At 42.3% G+C, this 27,203-nt stretch overlaps 1 protein-coding gene across 2 annotated transcripts in view; it reads left to right on the top strand.

Moving 5' to 3' along the window:
- The window catches only part of LOC115473858 (putative bifunctional UDP-N-acetylglucosamine transferase and deubiquitinase ALG13), a 153,549-nt gene that overhangs the window by 35,899 nt on the left and 90,447 nt on the right, over positions 1-27,203 (top strand). For both annotated transcript variants that reach the window (XM_030209005.1, XM_030209004.1), the window contains 3 exons: positions 1,508-1,554; positions 7,405-7,477; positions 16,761-16,842. In XM_030209005.1, the coding sequence (XP_030064865.1) occupies positions 1,508-1,554; positions 7,405-7,477; positions 16,761-16,842 (202 nt within the window). The remainder of the gene's footprint in view (positions 1-1,507; positions 1,555-7,404; positions 7,478-16,760; positions 16,843-27,203) is intronic.

Below are 27,203 nucleotides of genomic sequence, written 5' to 3'. Positions count from 1 at the left end.
AGCAACAGTAGCGGGTTCATCTCTACCTGCGGGAGAGCCGAGTATCGCGGAAAGTGAGCAGGAGGTGGTTTCTTCAGCTCAGGAGCAGGTATCTTCTCCACAATGTCCTTTTCTTTTTGCTAAGCCTTCTGAAGTGACCAAAACAGCCCTTACATAGCAATAACACTTGCTTGACTTGAAAATTATATATATACAGTTCTCAGTTGCCCACTTGCACATTACTCCACAATAACTCGGAGGGAAGGAGGGAGAGGGGAGGGGGGACCCTGTGGAACTCGGAGGGAGGGGAGGACCCTGGAACTCGGAGGGGGAGGGGGAATGGCACTTTGCAATAAATAATTAGATCTTGGGTTGCTGTTTGGGCACTCGGTCTCTGAAAGGTTCGCCATCACTGGAATAGGCTGTTTGGTTGGGGCCGGTGCTAGACATGATGGAGCCCAGGGCAGATGCTAGGGGAGGAGCCCCAAAGCTTGCTGGCAGGTTGTCCCTCTTTCAGCTTCAGGCAAGTTTAGAGCCCCCATTGACATGGGGACCCAGAGCAATTGCCCTGTTTGCCCACCCCTAACGCCAGCCCTGTGTATGGTCTTTATTTTTACCATCATTTTCTCTTTCTGTGATCGAGTGTCTGAAGAATTGCCTGACTTCCTGTGAAAAACTAGGGGAAAAGTTTTAAAAACTTTTCACTCTCAAATCTTTAGCAGAACAAAATGTGTAATACACATAGGGGTCCTTTTTACTTAGTGGCGGTAAACACTACCGTGTGCTTCCCGTGTGCCAAAATTCACTACCACGGGGTGCGCTCAGGTGCCCTGCGGCAGTTCAGGCATGTGCGCACACTTCCCCAGCGCTAAAAAATTACAAAGTAGTGCTGGGAGTGTGGGTTTTTTTTGAGGGGGGGGGAGTAGACGTGCCCAGCGCTAATCAACACAACTACATTGCCGCATGCCAACCAATTGCATGGTTAGCGTTTGAGTCCTTTCCACCTACTAAATAGGTGTCTGTAAGGGCTCAAGTGCTAATTTGGAAATTAGCACTTGGCAATTAATGGGAAAAATGGAAATGCGGCCATTTTACAGCTGCTCTAATTGGCCTCAGCATGCGGAGAAACCCACACAGTAATCAGTGTATGGTCCATTTTAGCTCAGCTTATTTTATTTTTTTTGTTACATTTGTATCCCGCGCTTTCCCACTCATGGCAGGCTCAATGCGGCTTACATGGGGCAATGGAGGGTTAAGTGACTTGCCCAGAGTCACAAGGAGCTGCCTGTGCCTGAAGTGGGAATCAAACTCAGTTCCTCAGTTCCCCAGGACCAAAGTCCACCACCCTAATCACTAGGCCACTCAGTGAAACAGCCCCATAAACTGATAAAGAATAAACACTTTTCAAAATTAAACATTTAGATATTCAAATTGTGGTCATTACTGAAGTGAAAAAACGTGTGCTCATAAAGCCTTTGAATACTCTTTTACATGGCTCTCCCATCTTTATTTTTTTCTTCCCCTGCAGGAAAGTGCTGGTCAGCTGGAAATCAGTGCACTTTCATTGATTTATAAGTAAGTAGTATCAACAAATTAAGTAGTTGTGTGTTTGAATTTTTATTTTTCATTTGTGGAAACATAAAATATTTTCCTTGTCCATTAACAGACTGGCAAAGTTGTAATGAAAGAACTGGGCCCTGAGAATGTACTGAAGGTAGACGCTCGCTCATCCCCCCCCCCCCCCCCCCCCCCCCCAACGGGTCTTCTTCTGATTTATGGAGGAGTTCCAGTCTCTTCTGAAACAGTATTCAGGGGCGCTCTCTGTGGCATCTGGATATTTTTAGCTTCCCCGCACCAAAGTTGACTCTTCCCATGATTATAAGTGGCCTTGACTCAAAAATAAAATGTCAGGAAGTATTTTTTCACGGAGAGAGTGGTGGATACTTGGAATGCCCTCCCGCGGGAGGTGGTGGAGATGAAAACGGTAACGGAATTCAAAAATGCGTGGGATAAACATAAAGGAATCCTGTTCAGAAGCAATGGATCCATGGAAGCTTAGCGGAGATTGGGAGGCGGGGCTAGTGCTGGGCAGACTTCTACGGTCTGTGCCCGGAAAATCGCAGATAATGGCAGATAACAAATCAGTTGGGTATACACATAAAGCAGCACATATGAGTTTTTGTTGGGCAGACTGGACCATACAGCTCTTTCTCTGCCGCCATCTACTATATTACTGTGTTGTGCGTTAGTATGACTGACAGGTTCTGTGTGTGGCAGTAGCTTAGCTAGGCGGTCCTTTCTGAGACACAGCCTATAATTTACAAGACCCATCTATAACCAGCAGTGTAGGGCATTGCTTGTCTGAGATATACCAAATAGTGATCTCAAGGATCTGTCCTAGGACCTCCATTTCTCCATCTATACTTTCTCCCTTGGTGCTCTGATCTCAGCCCACGATTTTCAATATCACCTTTACGCTGATGACTCCCAGATATACCTCTCCACACCAGAAATCTCGGCAGAAATCCGGGCCAAGATATCTGCCTGCCTGTCTGACATTGCTGCCTGGATGTCTCACCGCCACCTGAAGCTCAATATGTCCAAAACTGAGCTCCTTATCTTCCCACCTAAACCAACCTTTCCCCTTCCCCCACTCTCTCTTTCTGTCGACAACCCGCTCATTCTTCCTGTCTCATCTGCTCGTAACCTTGGGGTCATCTTCGATTCCTCCCTCTCCTTCTCTGCACATATTCAACAGATTGCTAAAACCTGTCGTTTCTTCCTCTATCGCCAAAATTCACACTCTCCTTTCTGAACACGCTACCAGAACCCTCATCCACACTCTCATCACCTCTTGCTTGGACTACTGCAACTTGCTTCTCACAGGTCTTCCACTCAGCCATCTCTCTCCTCTTCAATCTGTTCAAAATTCTGCTGCACGATTAATATTTCGCCAAAGTTGCTATGCCCATATCAGCCCTCTTCTGAAGTCACTTCACTGGCTCCCTATCCGCTTCCGTATGCAGAGATGGAGCTTGACGTAGCAGCTCAGGAACTGTAGAAGTTATTCAATCTCCCAAGAGTCACTTGGTTTACACTCATGTTCTAGAGTATCTGGGGGTCTGTTTCAGTATATCTTACAGGGAAGTCTGTCTTTCTCCCAGACCTTCATAGGGACGAGCTTCAAGCACACATCTATGCTTGTTCCGGGATCCACAGTCATACACCAGGGATTATGCCCAGGTACTAGAATCCATGGCAGTAAAGCTCAAGGTGGTGCCATGGGCCAGAGAGCATATGTGACTTCTTCAGCAGTTTGTGTTGTCTCATTGGACCCTGGTATCCCAGGACTATAACCTGGGTCATAGTTGGATGTCTTTGGCCAGAAACAGCATGTCCTGGTGGCAGCATGTTTGGCCCGCCTTCTTCAGGGGATGCCACTGGTTTCGCTGCTATGGATGGTGGTGGTCATGGATACCAGCCTGGCAGGCTTGGGGGACTTATTGTCTTCACCTGAATGCTCAGGGGTTATGGAATAAAGTTGTTGTGGCTGATAATCGTTTAGATCTCTGAGCTGTTTGCAAGGCTCTTGGCTTTCGGTCTCACCAAGGGCAAGCCGGTCTGGATATTGTTGGACATTGTCACTACAGTGTCCTATATCAGAGCGATACCCGTAGTGCCCAGATGGCAGAGGAGGTGCATCTCCTGCTTTGGTGGGAGGAGCAGAATTTGATGCTCATTGCGGGGACACTAAATATGTGGATGGATTTTCTCAGCCGGACTTTCTGTGGAACTGGCAGTGAGGGAGCTATTGGAGAAGGCCTTTCAGTTGGTAGCTCGGAAATGGGGCACTCCAATTCTGGATCTCATGCCAAAAGCACACAGATTGTTCAGCAGAACAAAGGAGCACAGTTCCTAAGGCCTGGACTCTGTTCTTCAGCAATGGCCATCAACAGATGTCTTATTTCTGCTGTGGCCACTGATAGGCAGAATGCTCCACAGTCATGTTTCATCTGTATCTGGTAGTCCTGATTGCCCCTGATTGGCCAAAGAGGCCATAACATAGTAAGTGAAGGCAGATAAAGACCTGAATGGTCCATCCAGTCTGCCCAACAGTCACATTCATTATCAATTCAAGATTAAATCCAACAATGAACGTGATATTATATACTTGATCATGGTCTTTCTTTGGTATTTCTGGAGAAATGAAACAAACCAGTGAGGTAAGTCCAAGGAGGATAATAAAGGAACTTTATTGAAAAAGGTAAAAATGACCCAACCTTTTTCAATAAAGTTCCTTTATAAGCCTCCTTGGACTTACCTGACTGGTTTGTTTCATTTCTCACAGTATCGTGAGGTCCGTCTCCTCCTCTTGTTGTTTCGGTTTGGTATTTCTGGGACATAGACTTTGCTTGTACACTACACTGTCAATTAAAATGTTCTATTACATATTGTGTTGACATTGTAAGGAGTATACGATGACATACTTTGTATATGAATATTTTTTACTGCTGAAATTGTCTATTGCACATGTTTGATTTATTCTTACTGTACACCGCCTTGAGCGAATTCCTTCAAAATGGCAGTAAATAAATCCTAATAAATAAAAATCTGATGTATCGGTAGTGAAAATGTCCAAAATTGCAAACTCCCTCCATCCTCGTCGAAGAGGAGAACTTGCAGACTGAGCCCGAATAAACGTTCTTGCAATCTGGCAACTGTATTGGACCAAATGAGAGAGAGAGAGAGCGCACTCCTATACTGCTTCCACGTTCATATTAGGCTATGACGAGGTTCTGTGATACTTTTATCTTCAAACTCTGCCCCATATAAGCAAGTAAAAGAAGGAGCAGTGATGGCCTCCATAGCTGTGGCCTTGATTGGTTGGCCATAGACACCATCGAATAAAAAAACAAAGGGGGGAGAGAGAAAGCTGAGGTGCCAATGTAGCTGGAAGATCAGCAGTGTTGTCACCTTTCGACACCAGTCAGCCGCGTGACATCACCTGGAGGGGCCCGCTTGGAGATATTGTTAACTGACGACTGACAAGATGATGATTTCTGCATGTTGTGTTCCTAAATATGTGAAGCCGCAGAAGGGTGATTCAGATGTGCTGGTTGCTAAAGTCTTTTGGCTTGACAAGTTTCCTAGGAACTACTCAACATAGTTTATCTGAAAGGTCTGCCTTCCTGGTGCCTTTCGCTATGGAACAGGATAAAATATTAGTAATGAAGACTTACTTAAAAAAACAAAATGGGGCTAAACTTCAAATATTCCCTGATGTGGCTCATGTGACACAGCTATGTAGAAGAGCTTTTTTTGCATTCAATGGCACTGGGTCCAAGTTTTTTTTTTTTGTTTTGTTTCCTTGTAAATGTTCCTGATTCTAAATCCTTTTTTTTCCCGTTTTTCATCGTGGTTAATTAGAGCAATTATTTATTTTTCAAGACTTGTATGCTGCTTAAATCTAAGTGGTTTACAAAATACAGACAAAATTACATTAAATACAAATTACAAACATAAAATTATAAATACCCCCCTCCCCCCCCCCCCCCCCCAAAAAAAGAACCACACTGTCTGCCAATAATACAACATACTTTACAACCACTTAATCTGCCACTGTTCCAATCTAAAATTACGGAAATGCCTCAACAAATAGAGGTCTTCAAGTGACATTTAAATTGTGTAGCTTCTGTATATTTTATTTATTTATTGCATTTGTATCCCACATTATCCCACCTCTTTGCAGGCTCAATGGGTACTGGAAATAGAAGTGAATATACATTAGGTTTACAGAGAATCTTTTCCGGAGATGGGAAGGCGGTAGAACGAGAGGACATGAAATGAGATTGAAGGGGGGCAGACTCAGGAAAGATGTCAGGAAGTATTTCTTCACAGAGAGGGTGGTGAACGCTTGGAATGCCCTCCCGCGGGAGGTGGTGGACGCTTGGAATGCCCTCCCGCGGGAGGTGGTGGAGATGAAAACGGTAACGGAATTCAAACATGCGTGGGACAGGCATAAAGGAATCCTGTGCAGAAGGAATGGATTCACAGAAGCTTAGCTGAAATTGGGTGGCGGGGGGAAGAGGGGTTGGTGGTTGAGAGGCTAGGAAGGGGGAGGGCAGACTTATACGGGGTCTGTGCCGGAGCCAGTGATGAGAGGCGGGACTGGTGGTTGGGAGGCGGGAAATACTGCTGGACAGACTTATACAGTCTGTGCCCTGAAAAAGACAGGTACAAATCAAGGTAAGGTATACACATATGAGTTTATCGTGGGCAGACTAGGTGGACCGTGCAGGTCTTTTTCTGCCGTCATCTACTATGTTACATGGTGGTGAATTACATGATGGTATTAAAGCAAAAGACATAAGACAGTACTAACGTAACTGGCCTTTCAAGGAGTTCCACATGGAAATCCCAGCTATAGAAAAGGGGAGAGCCTTGTATCATTGTATCACACCAACAGATGAATCAAGTGAAAGACCCATTGCTGCCTTTGACCTCAGTCCTATGAGGGCGATAAATGCAAAAACAATCCTTCAAATATTGCGGAGCTGGCAAATAGATCACTTGATAAAACAGAGCACTTTAAACTGTATATACAAAAAATAGACTGGCAACCAATGCAATTGTTTCAAAATTGAGGGTGATATGAGTCACCCTAGGCATACAAGTAACCAGCCTTGCTGGCCTGGATGGCTTGATAAGGAGAAAAAAATGTTTTTCTTGTCAGGAGGGGATTTATATTTTGGGTCCTAGATTGTGGCACTTAGGGGTCCTTTTACAAAGGTGCGCTGAAAAATGGCTTGCGGTAGTGAAGGCGCAGGTTTTGGGCGCGCACAGAATCTTTTATTCAGCACACCTGTAAAAAAGCTCTTTCTTCCCCCCCCCCCCCCCCTCCATAAAAATGGATATGCAGCAAAATCAAAATTGCTGCGCGTCCATTTTGGGTCTCTGACTTTACTGCCAGCCATAGACCTAGCGGTGAAGAATTTGGGCGATAATGACCTATGCGTGTCAGATGCCACTTGGCGCACAGAAAATAAATATTTTTCAGACGTGCGTATCGGACGCGTACCAAAAATGAAATGACCACAAGAGTCACGCGGTAGTCAGGTGGTAAGTCCATTTTGGCGAGAGTATGCACCTACGCGGCTTAATAAAAGGCGCCCGTAGTTATGTTTTTGTACATCTGATTTTTGTAACAATTGTTTTCCCTTAATTAGTTTCGCCTTTCTCATTGATGTGGACTTATTTCTTTCTGCTTCATGCATGTAAGTGATTAGCATTGACAAAAGGATTTTTTTTTTTTATTGTAAGATCAGAGAGAGACCTGTCATGATTCGTCATTGCTATAAGGTTGTGTGCCCTTCACTGTGGTTGTGTTTTGATGAGCTGTTTTCTTTTTTCCTTCCTCTCACCCAGTCGAGATTTCATCCTATATCGGTACCCTGGAAAACCTCCCACTTATGCAACAGATCATGGCTTTGAAGAAAAGGTAAATGGACAGATCCTTGCAAGTTGTGAGTGTCTTTTTTTTTTGTTTTGTTTTTAATGCTTTTCTCTTTGCTGTAAATACCAAAGACAGTAGTGACTGGGGACAGGAGAACAGTGTACCCTTCTGTAGCCCCTCTGCAAGAAGTGAAAGGTAAACACATCCCCCCCACAGTTCACCAAGTTCTTGGCAAACATTGTAACTAATGGTGCCTTAAGGAAGTGCAGCAACCATGCAGTGTCTTGGGGGGGGCGGGGTTGTGAGTGATCTTAAGAGAAGTCAGAATCCTAGAGCTCAACTTTCAGAGCCAGCATTGAGAAGATACTTTCAAATTTTGTACAACTGTTTAGCACACACACCTGTTTTCCTTCCCCTGGAAAAGCAAATGACCTTTTATTTACGTCCAAAGCCTGTGGCTTCTCCGTCCCCTTTATTATCTGCTATCGTACACTTTGTCCATCAAACAAATACAGCAGAAGACTGGGTCATAGGCATAGAGAGAGCAGCAATTTTTTATCTGTGCCGGTACAGAGTGACTTAGGGCCCTTCCTACATGATTGATTTGGTTAGTTTCTTATTAGGCAATAAATCTGACTGACTGCACATGTTTTGCTGGGTTATCCTTCTATGAAAAAATAAATCTGACTGACTTGCACATGTTTTGCTGGGTTATCCTTCTATAAAAAAAGGTTAAGTACAAAATTTCTGTAATTTTCTTACCGAGCTGCTTCTCTATAGAATTCTTTGCTGTTAGAAATCAGAAAAAAAATCGAAATGACTTAGATTTTAGAAAGATGCTTAAGACTTCCTTTTGCAAATTTGTAGTACCTGATGGAAATTGGTATTTTTTTTTCACTGTTTTATTTATCTTTTTGTGAACTCCTTGGCAAATGATTCAATCATCTTTTGGTTCTGTAACCTGCGATGAACTATTTTTGGTATTTGTGGGATATAAGCTCTGTATAATAATAATCATAATAAGTTACAAAATGAGGTCTGTTGTCTGTCTAAGATCTACCTTTAATGCAAGCACAGTCAGATGAACTTCAAATCTTATCTTCAGGATACTAATTTTCCACTTGAATTTTACTCTTGGGTCTTTCATATGTGGTGGAGGGACTGATGAGCGGCAGCGTGGGAATCATAAACATGAAGGGCCTTTTCGCTTGCCCAAAGTTGCTTCAGAAACCAGTACCTAAAGAGAATACTTTTCAGTTCTTGTAGCATTCGTGAGGTTCACTTCCTGCCATGATAGGTTTCACATTAAATTACCTCTAGAAAAGGGTTATTTAACACAAGGCTTGTAGGCCAAAATCCAGGTCCTCTGATTCCTTTACCACCTTTCACTGAAGCAGAAGGTATTTTGTAGTAGTTCCCTTGCATAACCATCACAATAAGTACACAGAGATCTGAATGGTACCAGAAGCTAGGCAACGTGGCGCCTGAGCTCTAGGGTTCTTGCAAGACTGAAAACAATACAAGACTTAAGGTTCTTAATCCTGGAGGAATTCTGCACAGCCCCTGACAGCACCTACACTGTGCACTCTTTCTTTCGTTCTTTCTCTCTTTCTTTCTCTTTCCCTTTCTCTCTCTTTCTTTTTCTCCCCCACCCCAAGACTGCTCAGAAAGAGGTGTAGGAACTGAACACCTGCTCCTTGGGCTGCTTTCTCCTGTGCCTGGCTAGACCCATAGCCCCATGGTTCATACAGCCCCACAGTTCAAATAAGCAATCGTGTCTATCCCAGTGCAGGAGGAGGAAGCAGCCCAGTGTTAGAGAATGACACAGGGACAAAATTTATTCCTGTCCCCGCTCCGTCTCCATGGGTTCTGTCTCCACCCCCGTGAGCTCTGTCCTCATCTGCAGAAGCCTCAAACACTTACAATGTTTAATATTTTATTAAAGTATAAAAGGAACAATATGCTATGCAACTCTTGTGTAGGGTTACCATATGGCTCCAGAAAAAGGACAGATTGAGCCAGTCTGGGTTTTACTTCCATTGTTTTCAATGGAAGCAAAACCCGGAGTGGATCAATATGTCCTCCTTTTTCTGGAGCCATATGGTAACCCTACTCTTGTGTAAAAATTACAAATAGAAAACAATAACTAGCAGCTATAATAACCCTCCCACCACCCTCTACCCTTCCAACCCCAACAATAGCTGACTTCTACTACCCCAAGGAATCCTAATCCACCCTGTTAAATTGTCCAGGAGTACAAAATACAACCCGTTCTGTATGCCCTAGAGGGGAGAAATATACCCTATGAAGCGCTGTTACGATTTTTTAATCTGTAAGTGAATAAGAAGTCATCAACAATCTCAAGATTCAGTCTGGCTCGCCTGTCTTCCACAGTCCCTTCTGCAATAGATGTCTTCTTAGAATATGTGCTGATAGCAAGATGTACAGGCTCACCCATTCAAATTTTGCTAGCTGTGGCCAGCATGTTTGCTTTTTTTTCCAAAAAAATCAAGTTATTGTCGTCTGCATCAAACACAAATAACAGGTCAGTTCATTAACAGGCTTCAAAGTAGAAAGTGATACATGAACAAAGTTTGTTCACGGGCTATGTCCCAGTCCCCATCCCCATGGTTACTGTGGGTCCCTGTCCCCGTGTCATTCTCTACCCAGTGTGTTTTCTTCTGCTCTTCTTGCACCTCTTGCAACATGGTCTCCATGGGGGAGGGGAAGAGAGAGTGAGCAGAGCAGCTGATGCTGGTGGCTGAGGATGAAAAGGGGGGGGGCAGAATAAGGCTGGTGTGTGCAACTGGCGTGGGGGACATCAAGCCTGAGGGTGTGTCGGGATGTGAGGGGAGAAATAATACCCCCACTTCATTCTGTGCTGGATAAGACTTTGGGGGCCGACAGAATTAGGTTTTCCTTGAAGTTAGAGAGAGAGAACTGCTGCTGGGAGTAAGAAAGGAAACCGGGGAGGATAATGCCTGAGAAAAGGAAGACAGGAAGGGATTCCAGGTCTTATGATGGGGGAATTCTGCCAAAAATATTACAATTAAACTAGAACTTTTAAAAATGATGTGCAGAATTTTTAAAAAAAATTTTTGCACAGATTTTTCCCCAAAAGTTGCATGGCTTGCTCTCTGATAATGCTGAAAATGATCAGCTGTTCTGGGGATGCCGATGGCAGTAAGTAGGGGGAGTTGGGGAGGACCTCGTGGATTTCAGAAATGAAGCGAAGCTTTGACCTGGGAGGAGGGGCGGCGGGAAGAAAGAGCCAGCAACTGACCAGCTGTTGAGGAGGAACATAACTGTTGGGCTGGTGGGGGTGAGAGTGGGAAATGATTTGGGGTATGTGTGTGACTAAATTGGACATAGAAAAATGGAGAGGAGTGGTTAACTTGAAATGAAAAGGTTTGAGGGGGTCAAGGAGGAGAATACAGAGTTTTGTGAATGACACGAAGATAGCCAATAGAGTGGATACCCTGGAGGGAGTAGAAACAATGAGACGGGATCTCCAAAACATTGGTCAAGGGTATGGCAGTTAAAATTTAATGCCAAGAAGTGCAGAGTGATGTATTTGGGGTGTAGAAACCCAAAAGAGATACCAAATAGGAGGGGAGAGATTAGTAAGCTCAACTCAGGAGAGAGACCTTGGGGTGTTTGTGTCGGAGGATCTGAAGGTGAAGAAACAATGTGACAAGGCGACGGCCGTGGCCAGAAGGATGCTACGCTGCATAGAGGGGTATAACCAGCAGAAGAAAGGAGGTGTTGATGCCCCTGTACAAGTCGTTGGTGAGGCCCCACTTGGAGTATTGTGTTCAATTTTGGAGGTCGTATCTTGCTAAAGACATAAAAAGACTGGAAGCGGTGCAAAGAAAAGCTACGAAAATGGTATGGGATTTGTGTTGCAAACCGTACGAGGCGTGACTTGCCGACCTGAACATGTATACCTTGGGGAAAAAAGGAGAAACAGGGGTGACATGATACAGACGTTCAAATATTTGAAAGGTATTCGCAAACGAAACTTTCCCGGAGACGGGAAAGTGGTAGAACTAGAGGACATGAATTAAGGTTGAAGGGGGGTAGACTCGTGAGTAATGTCGGGAAGTATTTTTTTTTCACGCAGAGGGTGGGAGATACGTGGAATGCTCTCCTGCAGGAGATGGTGGAGATAAAAACGGTAATGGAATTCAAACGTGCGTGGGACAAACACAAAGGAATCCTGTTTAGAAGGAATGGATCTGTGTAATCTTAGCAGAGATTGGGTGGCGACGCCGGTATTTGGAGAATAAAACCTGTGCAGGGTGGACTTCTACAGTCTGTGACCTGATCGTGACTGAATAGATATGGAGGGGCTGGGGCTTCGACGTTAGCTTCAGAACTTTTAGTACAAAAACAGTGCTGGGCAGATTTTTACGGTCTGTGCCCTGAGAAAGGCAGGGACAAATCAAACTTCGGTATACATATAAAGTATTACATACCATGTAAAATGAGTTTATCTTGTTGGACAGACTGGATGGACCGTACAGGTCTTTATCTGCCGTCATTTACTATGTTACTACTCAAAAAAGCATATGGGGACAGACTTACACCCCTTAAAATGTATATGATAGAGACGTTTAAATATCTCCGTTCCATTAATGTACAGGAGTGAGCTTTTTTCAAAGGAAGGAAAACTCCAGATTGAGAGGGCATAGGATGAAGTTAAGTGGTGTTAGACTCGGGGAATAATCTAAGGAAATACTTTTTTTTTTTTTTTAATGGAAAGGGTAGTAGACATGGAATAGCCTCCTCGGTGGAGATGGTGGAGACAGAAGCTGTGTCTGAATTTAAGAAAGTGTGGGATAGCTTAGAGGAGGAGATAGTAGATGCTGAGGATGGGCAGACTGGATGGACAATTTGACCTTTATCTGCAATTACGATTCTGTGTTTCAACCTATGTCTGCTACTGTAAGCAGTCAAGAAGAAATACCCACCTAGGCCATCAAGCTGAGAAGGCCCCAGAACGGATGTAACCCTGGCCTTATTCCATTTACTTGCCCTGGAATGTGGTCTTGTGTACACATTCCCTAGTATGGCCAGTAGCAGCCTAGACTTCTCCAGTATAGACTGGAGTTATGCAGTCAGCTGGTTAGGAGTAAATCTCACAGGAGGTGGGAGGGGGCACACTTAACTCTGGCTTGAGAAGCTGTATGCCCTGTTGGCAGTTACTTCACCATTACCTTTTCAACTGGCTTCTAAGCCCAGATACCCCCTTTTCCAGATCCTTTTTTTCCATCTGCTCTCCTGTCATCCCCTCTATCGTTTACCTTGCGTCGATGCTTGAAATCTCCTTTTACCACGTCCTAAAATTGAAAAGATTTTTATAATGGGAGTTTTTGATTTTAACTCTCTTCAAAAATTACTTTATTTGACCCCTTGAGTAAGGAAAAATTTGTAAAATGGTCTCTCACATGAACAGATTGGACTCCTGAGGCGTCTTTTCTCATGCTAGAATTTCACAGTACTGTTTCGCTTTCTGAACTGCCTGTACCCCCATAATAGCAAGGCAAGCCCCCCTGTATGGTGGTGGTTTTTTTTTTTTTTTGCCAGTCACCGTTCTCTTGTTCTCTCCCAGTGGCTATGGAGCAGGTAGTTTACCAGGTGCTCCCCATTCATGATCTCAGGCTGGAATAATCACCACCTGTAAGTATTTTCAGAGAATGTCATTTAACACACCAGATTAAAGAAACCAGAATTATTTAGTAAAGTAGCTTTCTACTTAATATATTATAGCATAATAGCAAGATTTCTCCATAATTCCTGTACAAGAATTCAAAAATGAACGCAAGACCAATATGGACGATTTTCTCCATGCTTCAGGCTTCACTGCTTAGATGTGTTAACAATGAGCGGTTTATCAACTATGAAACTCAAAACTTTAGATTAGAGTAGAAATTAGTTTTTGGTAGGTTTCACCCAATTCTGGTGCCTTAAGAATATATTTGAAGAATCAGGAAGGGAGACCATTCTTTAGTGACTATTGTACCTTCTGTTTGCAAAGGGAGTACTTTTCAATGTCTGTTTTTTCTTTCAACAGTACCTAACTGTAGAGAATGACATGTGGACAGGGACCCACAATAACCATGGGGACGGGGACAAACTTTGTCCCTGTGTTGTTCTCTACTTTGAAGGCTGTTAATAAATTAGACATTTATGTTCGAGTGATGCAGGCGATTTCATTTTTTGGAAGGACTGAGGAAGACAGGGCAGCTAGACTGAATCCTGAGATTGTGATGACTTATCTACAGATTAAAAATCTTTCATAGGGCATATTTCTCCCCCGCTACGACATACAGAATGGGTTGTATTTTGTACCCCTAGACATTTTAACAGGGTGGATTAGGATTCCTTGGGCTAGCAGAAGTCAGCTATGGTTGGGGTTGGACGGGTAGAGGTGGTGGTTGGGGTTGGAAGGGTAGAGGGTGGTGGAGGGGAGGGTTGTTATAGTTGCTCATTGTCGTTGTTTTCTATTTGTGATTTATAAACAGTTGCACAGCATATTGTTCCTTTTTATACTTAAAAAGATTTAAATATAAAATCATAAGTGTTCGAGGCATCTTCAGATGAGGACAGCCCGTGGGGACAGGGACAAACTTTGTCCCCGTGTCATTCTCTACCTAGCTGCTTCTTGGTGTCCCTAGTATTCATGCTGTATACATCTCCATTTGTGGTTTTCTTATCTCAGAGATACTGGACAAGAAGAATTTTCCTTTCGGTCCTTCAGATATTTAATAAGCAATAGAAACAGTTCAGTCCAGTATAAAGCTAGTTCCAATTCAATTTGAATTGAATGGCTTAGTAACTCTTTTGTCCAGCTTCCCAGGTGATACAGCTGAGGCCTTCGCTCAGGAATCAAGTAGTGTGAACATCTGTTCATTTTCAGCAACACCCTGTCTCTGCCTTTCTTCATTGTCATACTTGGGATAGTATTAGTGATGTCGGGACTGTTCTTTTATTTTCTGGCTATTTAAAAAAAATCCCCTCAGTGCTTCACTTGGGGCCCTGTTTACTAGGCCTCACTAGAGGAGCGCTAGCGTTTTTAGTGTGCACTAACGCTAGAGATGCCCATAGGAATATATGGGCATCTCTAGTATTTAGCACGTGCTAATTTTAGCATGCGCTAAAAATGCTAGCACACCTGAGTAAACAGGGCCCTTGGTTTTGCTGGTGCTACATCTTCTGGTGAAGTTCTTTCCCCTTGAGGACTTGCTTTAGGAACCAGAGAGCCTGCTGTCAACTGCATCTTTTCTTCTTCCAAAATCTGAGCTGCCTTCCATCCATGTTGACAGATTGATTAGAGACCTCCATGCTCTCAGAAAGCCCTCTTTTATGAAGATCACCCTGCTGCTTGGGGTGGGATAGAGGGAGCTGGTTTCTTCTCCATTAAAGTTCTGTGGTACCATCTACCTGTAGTGGAAGATTATATTCTTTTTAATAGGGCCAAAAAATGCTGACATAATCTCCATTCTCATAAATGCTATTCATATTTTTTGGTATATATAATTTATCTGATATGGCTGTTCTCCTATGATAAGGTAGATGTCCTAAAGAATCTATTGTCCAATTTTTAGATATGGATTAAGGGGGGGAGGCTATATCTTGATATTTTAACTTTTGTATTTTATTGTACTCTGAATATTGTGGATTTGAATGGATGACAGTTGTTTTAAGGCTAGACAGAGTTGCTCTTAGGTAGGGAGTAAACGTCAACCAAATTATCAGTTTATTTGAGGTATGATGAACTGAAGATGACCTCCAACTTTTTTTATATAGTAAGCTGCTTATAATTTGAGTAGGATGCTCAGATTCATATAAAGGCCTTTTAACATAGAGCTCTACAGACTGGGCTATGTGGCTTCTTCTTAACACTTCTATTCAAGGATATTGTCCCAACTCTTAGCCAGAAAAGCTTGGCTGCCTATAGTATTGCTCACAGGTCTACGAACACATCACAGCTGTTAACTAGATTAGCTTGATCACCTGCACAGGACTGCTTTCTCTCCTGGTCTGGAGATCTTAACCAAGGCACCCCACTACTCCTGGTTAGAAACATAGAAACATGACGGCAGGTAAAGGCCACATGACCCATCCAGTCTGTCCATCCTTTGTAACTTACTCCTGCTTAGAAACATGGAAGCATGACCCATCCAGTCTGCCCATCCTTTGTAACCCCTAATTCTTCCTGTTCCTAGCAACCCCACATGCTTATCCCATGCCTTTTTAAATTCTGAAACAGTCCTAAACTCCACCACCTCCACCGGGAGGCCATTCCACACCTCCACCACCCTTTCTGTGAAATACTTCCTTAGGTTACTCCTAAACCTATTGCCTCTTAACTTTGTCATATGCCCCCTCATTCCTACCTTCCCCTAGTTACTTCCTAAATGTTTCAAAGCCTCACTACCCTGTATGTCAGACCTCACCATTGCCTTTTGGGAGCTTCACACAGCTGTTTCATAGCTCTACAAGTTAGCTGTATCATCTTAATCTTTTTTTGGTCTTCTGCTCTCATGTTCTAGTGCAAACATTCCCAACCCAGTCCTTGGTGCACACCTATTCCCATTGGGTTTTCAGGTTATCCGCAATCAATATCCATGAGTTAGGTTTGCATGCACTTCCTAAATCTCATGCATAATCATTGTGGATATACTGAAAGCCCGATAGGACAAGGTGTGCCCCGAGGGCGGGGTTGGGAATGGCCGTTCTAGTGCAACACCCAAGCCCTATGACTACCTCTAATTTCCTTTACTCCCGTCCTATTCTCCACTTCTGTCCTTTACCCTGCCTTCTGTATCTGTCCTGAGAATGCTTAAAATGGTCTGGTGGGCTATATTAGCCGCATTCTCTCCTTGTGACCCCTTCTTTTTTACGGTTAAGTTTACCAAAGTGAACTAGAGCATTAATGTACATTAACTTGCGTTTTATTCACTGGAGGTCAGATTTATACGATGGACCTTTTAATCTGTGCAACAATGTTAGAGGACACTAATGCAGTAGTTTTACTGTTGTAAATGTAGACGTGATGTTGGAAAACTTTGCTGCATTTGTGATTTATTGAAGCCTGCTCAGTATTCTGATGTTTCTATTATGGCTGTTTTTTCGTTTTGGAGTGATGATCCAGAGGCACGGGGAAATTGACTTGCCCAAGGTTAGAGAGGGTCAGTGGTGCTAGTGTTTCTTCATAAAGACTAAATCTCAACATACAGCTTAGATGATGGTTGCAGAAGGGGATGGGCCATGATTGTCATTCCTCCGTGATGCTGACTGTGCATGAACATTTCTCTTCCAGATTATGCTATGTTGTTCCACTAATGGCCATTATGACTCTGTGTTCAACAAACAGTTTCAGATAGATGCTGCTATATGTCAAGGTACAAAAATAACTTTTATTTTCTGACATTCTAAATAAGAAATATCCTTAGCACATGTAGATGGTTTGTATAATCATAAACATAAAGCTTATTCTCTACTTTAGAACAGAATAAGAGTGTAATCTTATTGGAAATGGTGAAAATTTCCTATAATACTTGTTTCATTAGGTTATTTTACATAGTACAGTTAAAAAAAAAAAAATATATATATACCTGTAAATTACCTAATCGTTTATTATGGATAGCTGAGAGACTTTCTTTTATCATACTTTTTGTACTAGATCAAAACCGCTTACTGTAACATACCACCATGATGGTTACCATGGAGAAGATATAAAATACAGAATATGAATATACAATATAAAACATAAAAATGGATATAAATATATCAAAAAACACAAGACAATATGTAAAGGTTATTAAAAATATGGAAAAAATATACAGATAAATATACATTTATATATATAACTATAAAACACTGTGAAAAATGTGTAATTGTGTGTATGTGTATATATATATATATATATATATATAATAAAAACACACTGTGCAAAATGAATAATTGTGTGTATATGTATGTATATATGTATAAATTTATAACAAGTCACTTATATGAGACCACATAAAATATCAATATGCCATTTATAGACTATACAATCATTATTTTTTGCAGTGTTTTATACAGTTTTTTATATATATATATCTTGTATTTGTATATATTTTTGCATATTTTTCATAATCCATATGTCTTATGTTTTTCAATATATTTATATTTTTCTATTTTTGTTTTGTATTGTATATTCGTATTCTGTATTTTATGTTTTTAGACCCCTGAGGAAGGCTCTTTAGCCGAAACACGGACCATGTAGGGTCCCAATAAACTTTTTTTTTTGGTGCTCTTACTAGTGGGCTCTTGGGCTGGTCATTTGGAATTGGTTCACTTCCACCTTTGTGTACTTTGCTTTGCTTTTTTGTGGAAGACGTGGACCCCCCCCCCCTCCCCTTTCTAGTACCATGGAGAAGATGTCATGAATGGTGCTTCAGCATATGATGACCACACATTTTATTGTCTTAACATAAAATCCACACAGCTCATGTCAGATTTAACTATAAGGTTGAAGGAAGTGCATATTTCCAGCCAAGCAGTGGCCTAGCGGTTACAGTGGCAGATTAAGAACGAGAGGATGACGGGGATCAAATTTTTGTCCTCTTGACGTTGGGCAAGTCACATTGCATCTGACGCAGTGGATGACAAACTAAAATTGTAAACTGTCTGGAACAGGGGATCAAGTAATAGTTTCTAGTACAAACATTTGTTCAATTTTCAGCAGTACCCTGGCTCGCTCTTTCCTATATTGTCATCGGTGTTAACAGGTGTAGCTGAATTTAACATAACTTTGAGTTTGTATTTAGAAAGGCAAATAAATCCTAAAGCAAAATCCAGTAGGGACAGGGCTTCTCAAACAGTGTGCCACATATTTTCTACCCGGTTGCCTACCAGATAACATTCATTGCTGCCCCTATTTCTCACCACCCAGTGATCCTTCCGCATTTTACAGCAACATGATGCTACAGGTTAAAGAGGAAACTATATGCTAAACTTGGAGCAGTTTTAAATGGTCATTGCTACTGAAAGAGATCCCAGGGGAAGCTCTCTCTCGCCTGCTATTGATGACCAAGTCGTAGCTGGAAGGACCTTGTGCCACAACCACTAAGGATGAAGAGCCATGCTGAAAGAGTCATTGCTGCTGCCAACTAGGAAGGAATCAAAGGCCCCTCCCTCTATTCCCCTCAAACTTTGCTGCAGCTGCCTGTGAAGGAGAGCCACTCTGTTGGGTAGGAGCTGTGAAGTGCCGTCAAGTCAGTGTTGACTCATGGCAGCTCTGTGAACAGTTGCCCTGAACTGTGTATGGTTTTCAGTCAGGTGACTAATGGTTGATAGAGTGGTATTTATAGCTGCTGTTGTATCACTCCATTGCATTGCTGGTCTTGCTCTTTTGCATTTATGTTCAATTTTGCCATGCATGATGTCTGGTCTTTCTTTTGGTATGATGTATCTGAAGTATGAAAAATTTGAGCTTCCATGGAAAGTTTAGGGATGATTTCCTCCAGTACTGATTTGATTACTTCCTCAGGTAGTCTATATTATTTTTCTCTAGTACCATGGTTTGAAGGCATTGATTTTTTTTTTTTTTTCTTCCCGTCTTGCTTCTTCACTGTCCAACTTTCTCGTCAATATGACATTGAAAATAACGTGGCTTGGACAGGTTGAATTTGTATATGGTGAGCAATACATCTTTGCACTTGAGCTTGTCTAGGGTCTTCTAACTGTTCTACTACCAAGAGTGATACATCCATTGGATTTCTTGACTGCTTGTTTTGTTGATTTCATCAAGAATGAAATTAATTTTATCAGTTGTCAGGATCTTTGCCTTCATGTTAAGGTGCAGTTCCATTAATCTTGATTGGATGTTTCAGGTCTTTCTTTTCAACCAATGATGTGGTGCTGTCGTCATAGTGAAGATTGTAGTCTTCACACCTCCAGGTTTCTTCATGTAGATGAACAGGTATGGGGCAAGAATGCGGCCATATCATACAACGCTTCTGAATTTTGAAGCAATCTGTTTTTCCTTGTTCCATTTGAACTGTTGGTTCTTTCTTGTATGCCACTTCGATAGCTTTCAGGCTTGGACAAAGTATATAAGAAATTCAATACAAAAGATGAAAACTGTTAGGTGTTCTGGGATGTCCATGCTTCTTAATATAGCCCAGAGTAGTTCATGATTTTATGCAGGTAAAGGCCTTGCTGTAGTCACCTACATAGGTATCCTTTTTGGTATCTTTCTTTTCAAGGATCCATCTCGTATCCATGATGTCTCTTGTTTCTTGCCCTTTCCTGAACCCTGCTTGAAGTTCAGGCAGTTTTTTGTTTCAGGTATGGTTGAAGGTGGAAATATTTTTTTCACTCAACAAATAGTTAAAACTCTGGAACTCATTGCTGGAGTATGTGTTTGTTTGTTACATTTTGTACCCCGCGCTTTCCCACTCATGGCAGGCTCAATGCGGCTTACATGGGGCAATGGAGGGTTAAGTGACTTGCCCAGAGTCACAAGGAGCTGCCTGTGCCTGAAGTGGGAATCGAACTCAGTTCCTCAGTTCCCCAGGACCAAAGTCCACCACCCTAACCACTAGGCCACTCCTAGTTAGTGTATCTGGGTTTAAAAAGGCTTGGACCAGTTCCTGGAGGAGAAGTCCATAGTCTGCTATTGAGACAGACATGGGGAGGCCACTTCTTGCCCTGGGATTGATAGCATGGAATCTTGCTACTATTTGGGTTTCTGCCGGGTACTTGTGACCAGGATTGGCCACTGGAGAACAGTTGGGAACAGGAGAATGGGCTAGATGGACCTGTATGGCTAGTCCTATGTTCTTATTTTGAAAAGAATCTTTCTGGTATGTGGGATCAGAGCGATTGTGTAATCGGTTCCAGTCAATTCGATTTACCTTTCTTCAGTATTGGTATGAATATAGATCTTTTCAGTCAGCCATGGTGTCTTCTGATTTTCCTGGCAGAGCCTCATATACTTAGTGGGAATGCCAACAATGCCCAGTGCTTCATTCTTTGTTTTCAGTACTGCTTTGCCTTTTTTTTTCATCACCAGTAGTTCCTGATCATAACGTACAGGTTGAAATGACTATTGACCCGTTTGATTTTTTTTTGTGTGTGTGTGGTATGACTCGCTGCTTTTTTTTTTTTCCCCTCCACTTGATCTTCTCACCATCATTCAGCATGGATCCTTGAGCGTCTTAAACATTATAATTTGAGGCTAGAATTTTTTCTTATTTTTCTTTGCTTTAGAAAAATCAATGTAATTCTTCCTCTCTCTTTCGGATTCTATTTCCTTGCATGCTTGTTGTATACTCCACTTTGTCTTGTGGTATTTTGGAAGCTCCAGCTAAGTTTGACAACTTCTTGATTACTTTGCATACTAAAGTGGTAATTCAGATTCAGACAGTCTTTAATTTGTTCTGGTATAATTTCAAGACCATGTTTTGTTTATATTCATAACAGGCTTACTCTTTTTCAACTTTAGTTTGCATACTAGTAGCTGGTGATCTGTACTACTATCAGCTCCAGGATTTCTTTGTTAATTAGCTTTTCCATCACTGATTTCCACAGATGTATATATTGAGTGAAGTCCATATGTACCATATGTAAATTGTCGCTGGTATTGCTAGAAGGTGTTATGTGGTTGGTCTTGCAGAATTTGGTCATCTTAATCAAATGTTTCTGTTGCTGAGTGTATCTATTCCAATCACCTGATCTTCATCTTCCCAACGTTTATGTTCCACTCACCCATGACTATCGATACACCTTGTTTGCTTGTACTTGGGGGGCTCATTTTCAAAGCACGTAGACACACAAAGTACCATAGTAACCTATGGTACAGTACTTTGTATGTCCAAGTGACATGAAAATGAGCCCCATCACGTCTTTCTCTGTATTAGTTAGCATGTGTGTGTAATATATATATATATATATATATATATATACAGTATATTAGTTATATTCATGGGCGTTCCTTATAGACAAATAGAAATTGAGTATTCCCTGACTGCATTTATATATTTTTTATTTTATTTAGATTTTGCTCACACCTTTTTCAGTAGTAGCTAAATGTGAGTTACATTCAGGTACTCTGGATATTTCTCTGTCCCAGGAGGGCTCATGATCTAAGTTTGTACCTGAGGCAATGGAGGATTAAGTGACTTGCCCAAGATCACAAGGAGCAGCAGTGGGATTTGAACTGGCCACCTCTGGATTGCAAGACCAGTGTTCTAACCACTAGGCCACTCCTCTACCCCAAAGAATCTTGTTACTCTTTGGGGTTCTACATGGAATGTTGCTACACTTTGAAATTCTGCATGGAATCTTGTTGTTCTTTAGAATTCTAGAATCTTTCTTTATTTAGATTTTTCTCACACCTTTTTCAGTAGCAGGTACTCTGGATATTTCTCTGTCCCAGGAGGGCTCACAATCTAAGTTTATACCTGAGGCAATGGAGGGTTAAGTGACTTGCCCAAGATCACAAAGAGCAGCAGTAGTGTTTGAACCGGTCACCTCTGGATTGCAAGACCAGTGCTCTAACCACTAGGCCACTCCTCCACATTTCTTGCAAGCTTGCTAATTATAACTGCAACACTATTTCTTCTTTGTATTTAATTTCTGGTGTAGTACACCATGTGCTCATCAGATTCAAGTGACCAATGCCAATACATTTCAGTTTACTTACACCCAACAGAGTCTTGAGCATGTCCTGCTTTGTATGTTTCATGTCCCAATATGTAAGCCATCTTTGCAGTTTCTGACTTCATGCACATACATGTCGGTAGGCTGATGACATAAGTTCTTTGTTTCAAATGCTTCACAAATGTCAATTTTACGCTGACGTCTTCCCCAGTAGCCCATTGAGTGCCTTCTGACCTGAGAGGCTTATTTTCCAGTGGAATATTGCAATTTTTCATTGTAACCATCACTGAGTTTTTGTGGCAAGATATGGAAGTAGATTGCCAGGCCTTTCTTCTGGGCAATTAATCAGAAGACCACTGTCACAGAAGGTGTGGTCTTCTGCCACGGACAGTGTCCTATGACAGGGTTGTTTTAGTTTGCATTTTAGCTGAGACCTGTCCACTTTGGGAGGCCCTGCCAGTAGTTAACTTTACCAATGTTTGCATCAGTGATGAGGAGAACCGCTGGAAGTCCTCACAGCATGACAAGCTCAAATCCAAGCAAGGGTTTGCCACTGAACAATGAGCTACTGAGTGCTCTGCTCCTACTGACCAAGAGCCATCAGCAGTATTTGAGCCTGCAAATAGGTGGGAAAATGTGGGATACAAATGCAATAAATAAATATATTTCAGTTCGTAAAAATGTGAATGGAAATAAAGTAAGAGTGCAAATGGAGGAAAAGACCTCCAGAAACAATGTCCATGGATGTGATGTAGAGTACAAAAATTTCTCACAACAGACTAAATATAATTATAGGCCTGAAATTAAATATGACCTGAACCGAGCTTCTCATTTTCCCCCCCAAACCCACCTCCCCGCTCCCCCCGTTTTCTATTTCTGTTGATGGCTCTCTCATTCTCCCTGTCTCCTCAGCTCGAAACCTTGGGGTCATCTTTGACTCTTCTCTCTCCTTCTCTGCTCATATCCAGCAGATTGCCAAGACCTGTCGTTTCTTTCTTTACAACATCCGTAAAATCCGCCCCTTTCTTTCCGAGCACTCTACCAAAACCCTCATCCACACCCTTGTCACCTCTCGTTTAGACTACTGCAATCTGCTTCTTGCTGGCCTCCCACTTAGTCACCTCTCCCCTCTCCAGTCGGTTCAAAACTCTGCTGCCCGTCTCATCTTCCGCCAGGGTCGCTTTACTCATACTACCCCTCTCCTCAAGACCCTTCACTGGCTCCCTATCCGTTTTCGCATCCTGTTCAAACTTCTTCTACTAACCTATAAATGTACTCACTCTGCTGCTCCCCAGTATCTCTCCACACTCGTCCATCCCTACACCCCTTCCCGTGCACTCCGCTCCATGGATAAATCCTTCTTATCTGTTCCCTTCTCCACTACTGCCAACTCCAGACTTCGCGCCTTCTGTCTCGCTGCACCCTACGCCTGGAATAAACTTCCTGAGCCCCTACGTCTTGCCCCATCCTTGGCCACCTTTAAATCTAGACTGAAAGCCCACCTCTTTAACTTTGCTTTTGACTCGTAACCACTTGTAAAAACTCGCCTCCACCTACCCTCCTCTCTTCCTTCTCGTTCACATTAATTGATTTGATTTGCTTACTTTATTTATTTTTTGTCTATTAGATTGTAAGCTCTTTGAGCAGGGACTGTCTTTCTTCTATGTTTGTGCAGCGCTGTGTACGCCTTGTAGCGCTATAGAAATGCTAAATAGTAGTAGTAGGCCAAAAACCTCCAACAATAAAATTAGTGCATAAATCAAAACGCTTTGTAAACTGTCATCACTTTCAAATTGTTAAAAAAAAACAAAACACACACACTTGGATTTGGTTTAAATCCTGATGGCGTCCCATTTCACTGAAAGCTTCTTCAAGGGAAATAACTTGCTTGTGTATAATCTGTAAAGAGAAAATATAGCAGTCTTGCACTCAATAATATAGTAATGTCTAAAAGAATCCTATATTCAGATAATCTAATATATTGAGAATTACATTCCAGTTTTTTTGCCTATGAGCAGGGCTTATTGAAGCTTTAAAGGTTTAATTCTATTTATATTTGATTACTTGCCTCATCAAAAAGTCCAAAATGAAGTACAAACAAAACAAAAGTGCATATACATAAAACTAGTATTGTCTCATCTTCCCCAAGCAACCACCCTGACAGAATATATCAATAACTCAAAACAATTCTAGTTTCAGTATCCTTTTCCTAGTGATCTTTTGAAATACTACAAATTTGGCACAAGCAGTGATAATGAAATAAATGCTAAAATATACATAGAAAGATGCACTCATTCTCGTACTCATTGTAAAACATTGCTATAGATCTTCTGGACTTATCATAGTCAAGTGCAGGGCCGTGCCTAGGGTCTTTGGGCCCCCCCCCCCCCCCCCGTGAAAATGATCGCTCACCACTTGCCACACTGAAAGGAATTGTCAGCAATATTCTTAGAAACAAATTGCTATACACTGCAAAATAAGATAGCAGATGTAAATTCTCAAAGTGGACATATTCCAAACGCTAAAATGAAAATAAAATGGTTTTTTTTTCTACCTTTGTTGTCTGGTGACTTTCTTTATCCGATCATGCTGGCCCAGTATCTGATTCTGCTGCTATCTGTCCTCTTAACTCAGTTTCCAGGGCTTCCTTTCCATTTATTTCTTTCCTTTCCTCCTTTCTTTTTCATTTCTTGCTCTATATCCATTTCCAGCAATTTCTCCTCTCTCCCTGGGCCCTGCCCTCCCATCCATGTCCATCCTTGTCCCTCTCTGCCCTTCCCTCCTCCATCCATAGCCAGCAATCCTCCCCTCCATTTCCAGCAATTTGTCCTCTCCCTGGGCCCTGCCCTCCCATCCATGCCTCTCTGCCCTTACCTTACCTCAGCTCCGCGCCCTGGGGCCTTTAAATCTTTTACCTCGGTCGCAGCAGCGTCAGTGAAAGCGTTGCTGACGTCTCCCTTCCTTTCGCGTTCGTTGGTTCCCTCAGTGTCCCGCCTTCTTCTGACGTCAGAAGAAGGCGGGACACTGAGGGAACCAACGAGCGCGAAGGGAAGGGAGACGACGTCGGCAGCGCTTTCACTGACGCTGCTGCGACCGGAGGTAAAAGATTTAAAGGCCTCGGTGGCAGGGAGCTCAGGTAAGCACCGCGGCGGCGCCCTCCAGAGGTCGGCGCCCCCCCTGCGGGGCTTACCCCGCTTACCGTATCGGCACGGCCCTGGTCAAGTGACCAGTAGGTCACATTATATTGCATAATTTGATTTGATTTCATGTTCACAAAGATGAAGTAAACTCAAGTGTGCTTTGTAACGAACATTTCTTTATGAAGCACAAATCGCAGTGGTTCCTGGAGTAGTATCAGCAAAAGATGAGCTCCTGGAGGTGTTACAAAAATATATTGATGCTAGTTCTAATTGGTTGTCATAACTGCTAGCTGAAGGTGTTAATACAACTGTAATGAGTCATAAATAGTTTAAACCTCTCAGTATTTCCAACACCCTTAAGTACTGTGATTCTGTTAATTTGATGCTAATTTCATTCACCCCTGCAGCCTTGTAAGGAAACATCTCCCCCACAACAAACTCAGGATTTCTTTGCTTCTTTCTTTCGATTTTAAAATATGTGAATTGAGAACTTGTAGGATCTCAATGATTTACGCACTACAAAGAATCCTGGACCAAAATATCACAGAACTGCTGCCTAATGGCTGTAAACATGTAAAGCATTTTTGGCATGTGTCCAGTAATGGTGAAGGACTCTTAAGTTGTAGGGCAGGCCTGCCTTTACTTGATTTGCCTGTAGGCGTTTCAGGAGTGTGTGTGTGTGGGGGGGGGACTATATGTGTAAGTGTTATTTATACAATCTACATTTCTAGGTGGGTACATCGATCATAAAATAATCAAAAAATCAACTTAAAAACATGCCGTCTTTCATCATGTTTGTTTGTAAAACCGCATTTTCTGGCTGGCAGATCAAAGCGGTGTGCAAATCTAAGAACACAAAATAATGTGGTAGACAGAACGCCATTTTGAAACAGGAGAGGAACTCCATACAGCAGAGCAAACAAACAAGTAAAAAAAAAAAAAAAAAACCAAACAAACAAATGGGCAACCAAGGAGACAATCAGACCTCAATCAAGAGCTGTAGGCCGCAGTAAACAAATGGTTTTTAAATAAGATTTAAATCTGTTGAAAGATTCTTCATTACGAACACATGGGAGGAGATCAATCCTATAAACGGGGAGCCCAAAAAAAAAAAAAGTAGTATTCTGTGTTCTTATTCTCCGCTACATTCAAGGAAGTTAGATGCAAAGGCATACAGACTTTTTTTTTTTTTTTAAGACCACAAAGCTCTTAATACTTGCATACATGTATATGGTTGGAGTCGGGGACACAGGTTTACACCTTAGAAAATTTGTACATTTGTGGGTAGACCTGATTGTAAGTATTTATTTTTACTCCTGAGGGAGGTTCTGTGCATTGTAGAATTCATCATGAGGAATGGGAAGTAAAAACTTCAATAGCTTCAGTCCAGAGAAAGAAACGGCAGGATCCATCAAGCAGTAGGACAGTGTCTCTGCAGGGGCTGGAAAAAGAAAGCTTGCAGTGGTTGCATCAGTCCATGCAGCCAGAGGAAGAGAGGCAAGGTTGCAGGAGAACCTGTGTGCCTAGCCTATCCAATGGACTTTATTTTTTTTTTTTTCAATTAAAAACTGTTCCCAGGGGCTGTGGATGGCTGGGAGGTGCTGGCTGGAGACTAAGGCCCAGATGCACAAAACCTAACGAGCCCACAACTTGCGTTTTAAACTGGTTCCAGCCAGTTTAAAACGCAAGTAGTTCACCCCGGGCATGCACTAAGGGCATTTTCCCTGCCACGGTAGCAGGCAACGAAAACGGAATGCAAATGTTTGAAAAGCTATTATAATGAGCTGCACTACCGTTGCAGCCCATTATAATGAGATGCACTACCGTTTTTCTGATTTCCTTACCATAGGAACCCTAACGAGATGTCTGACCTCTTGTTAGGGCTCCTGTGAGGGAATCGGAAAGGAAAAGGGCCCCCAAAAAAGGTAAAAAAGAAAAAAGCAGGGAGCGCATGTGAGGGGCGTCCTTTA

This window comes from Microcaecilia unicolor, chromosome 7 (assembly GCF_901765095.1).
Source record: "Microcaecilia unicolor chromosome 7, aMicUni1.1, whole genome shotgun sequence".
NCBI classification, from domain to species: Eukaryota; Metazoa; Chordata; class Amphibia; order Gymnophiona; family Siphonopidae; genus Microcaecilia; species Microcaecilia unicolor.
This window is presented reverse-complemented; position numbering and strand designations above follow the sequence as displayed.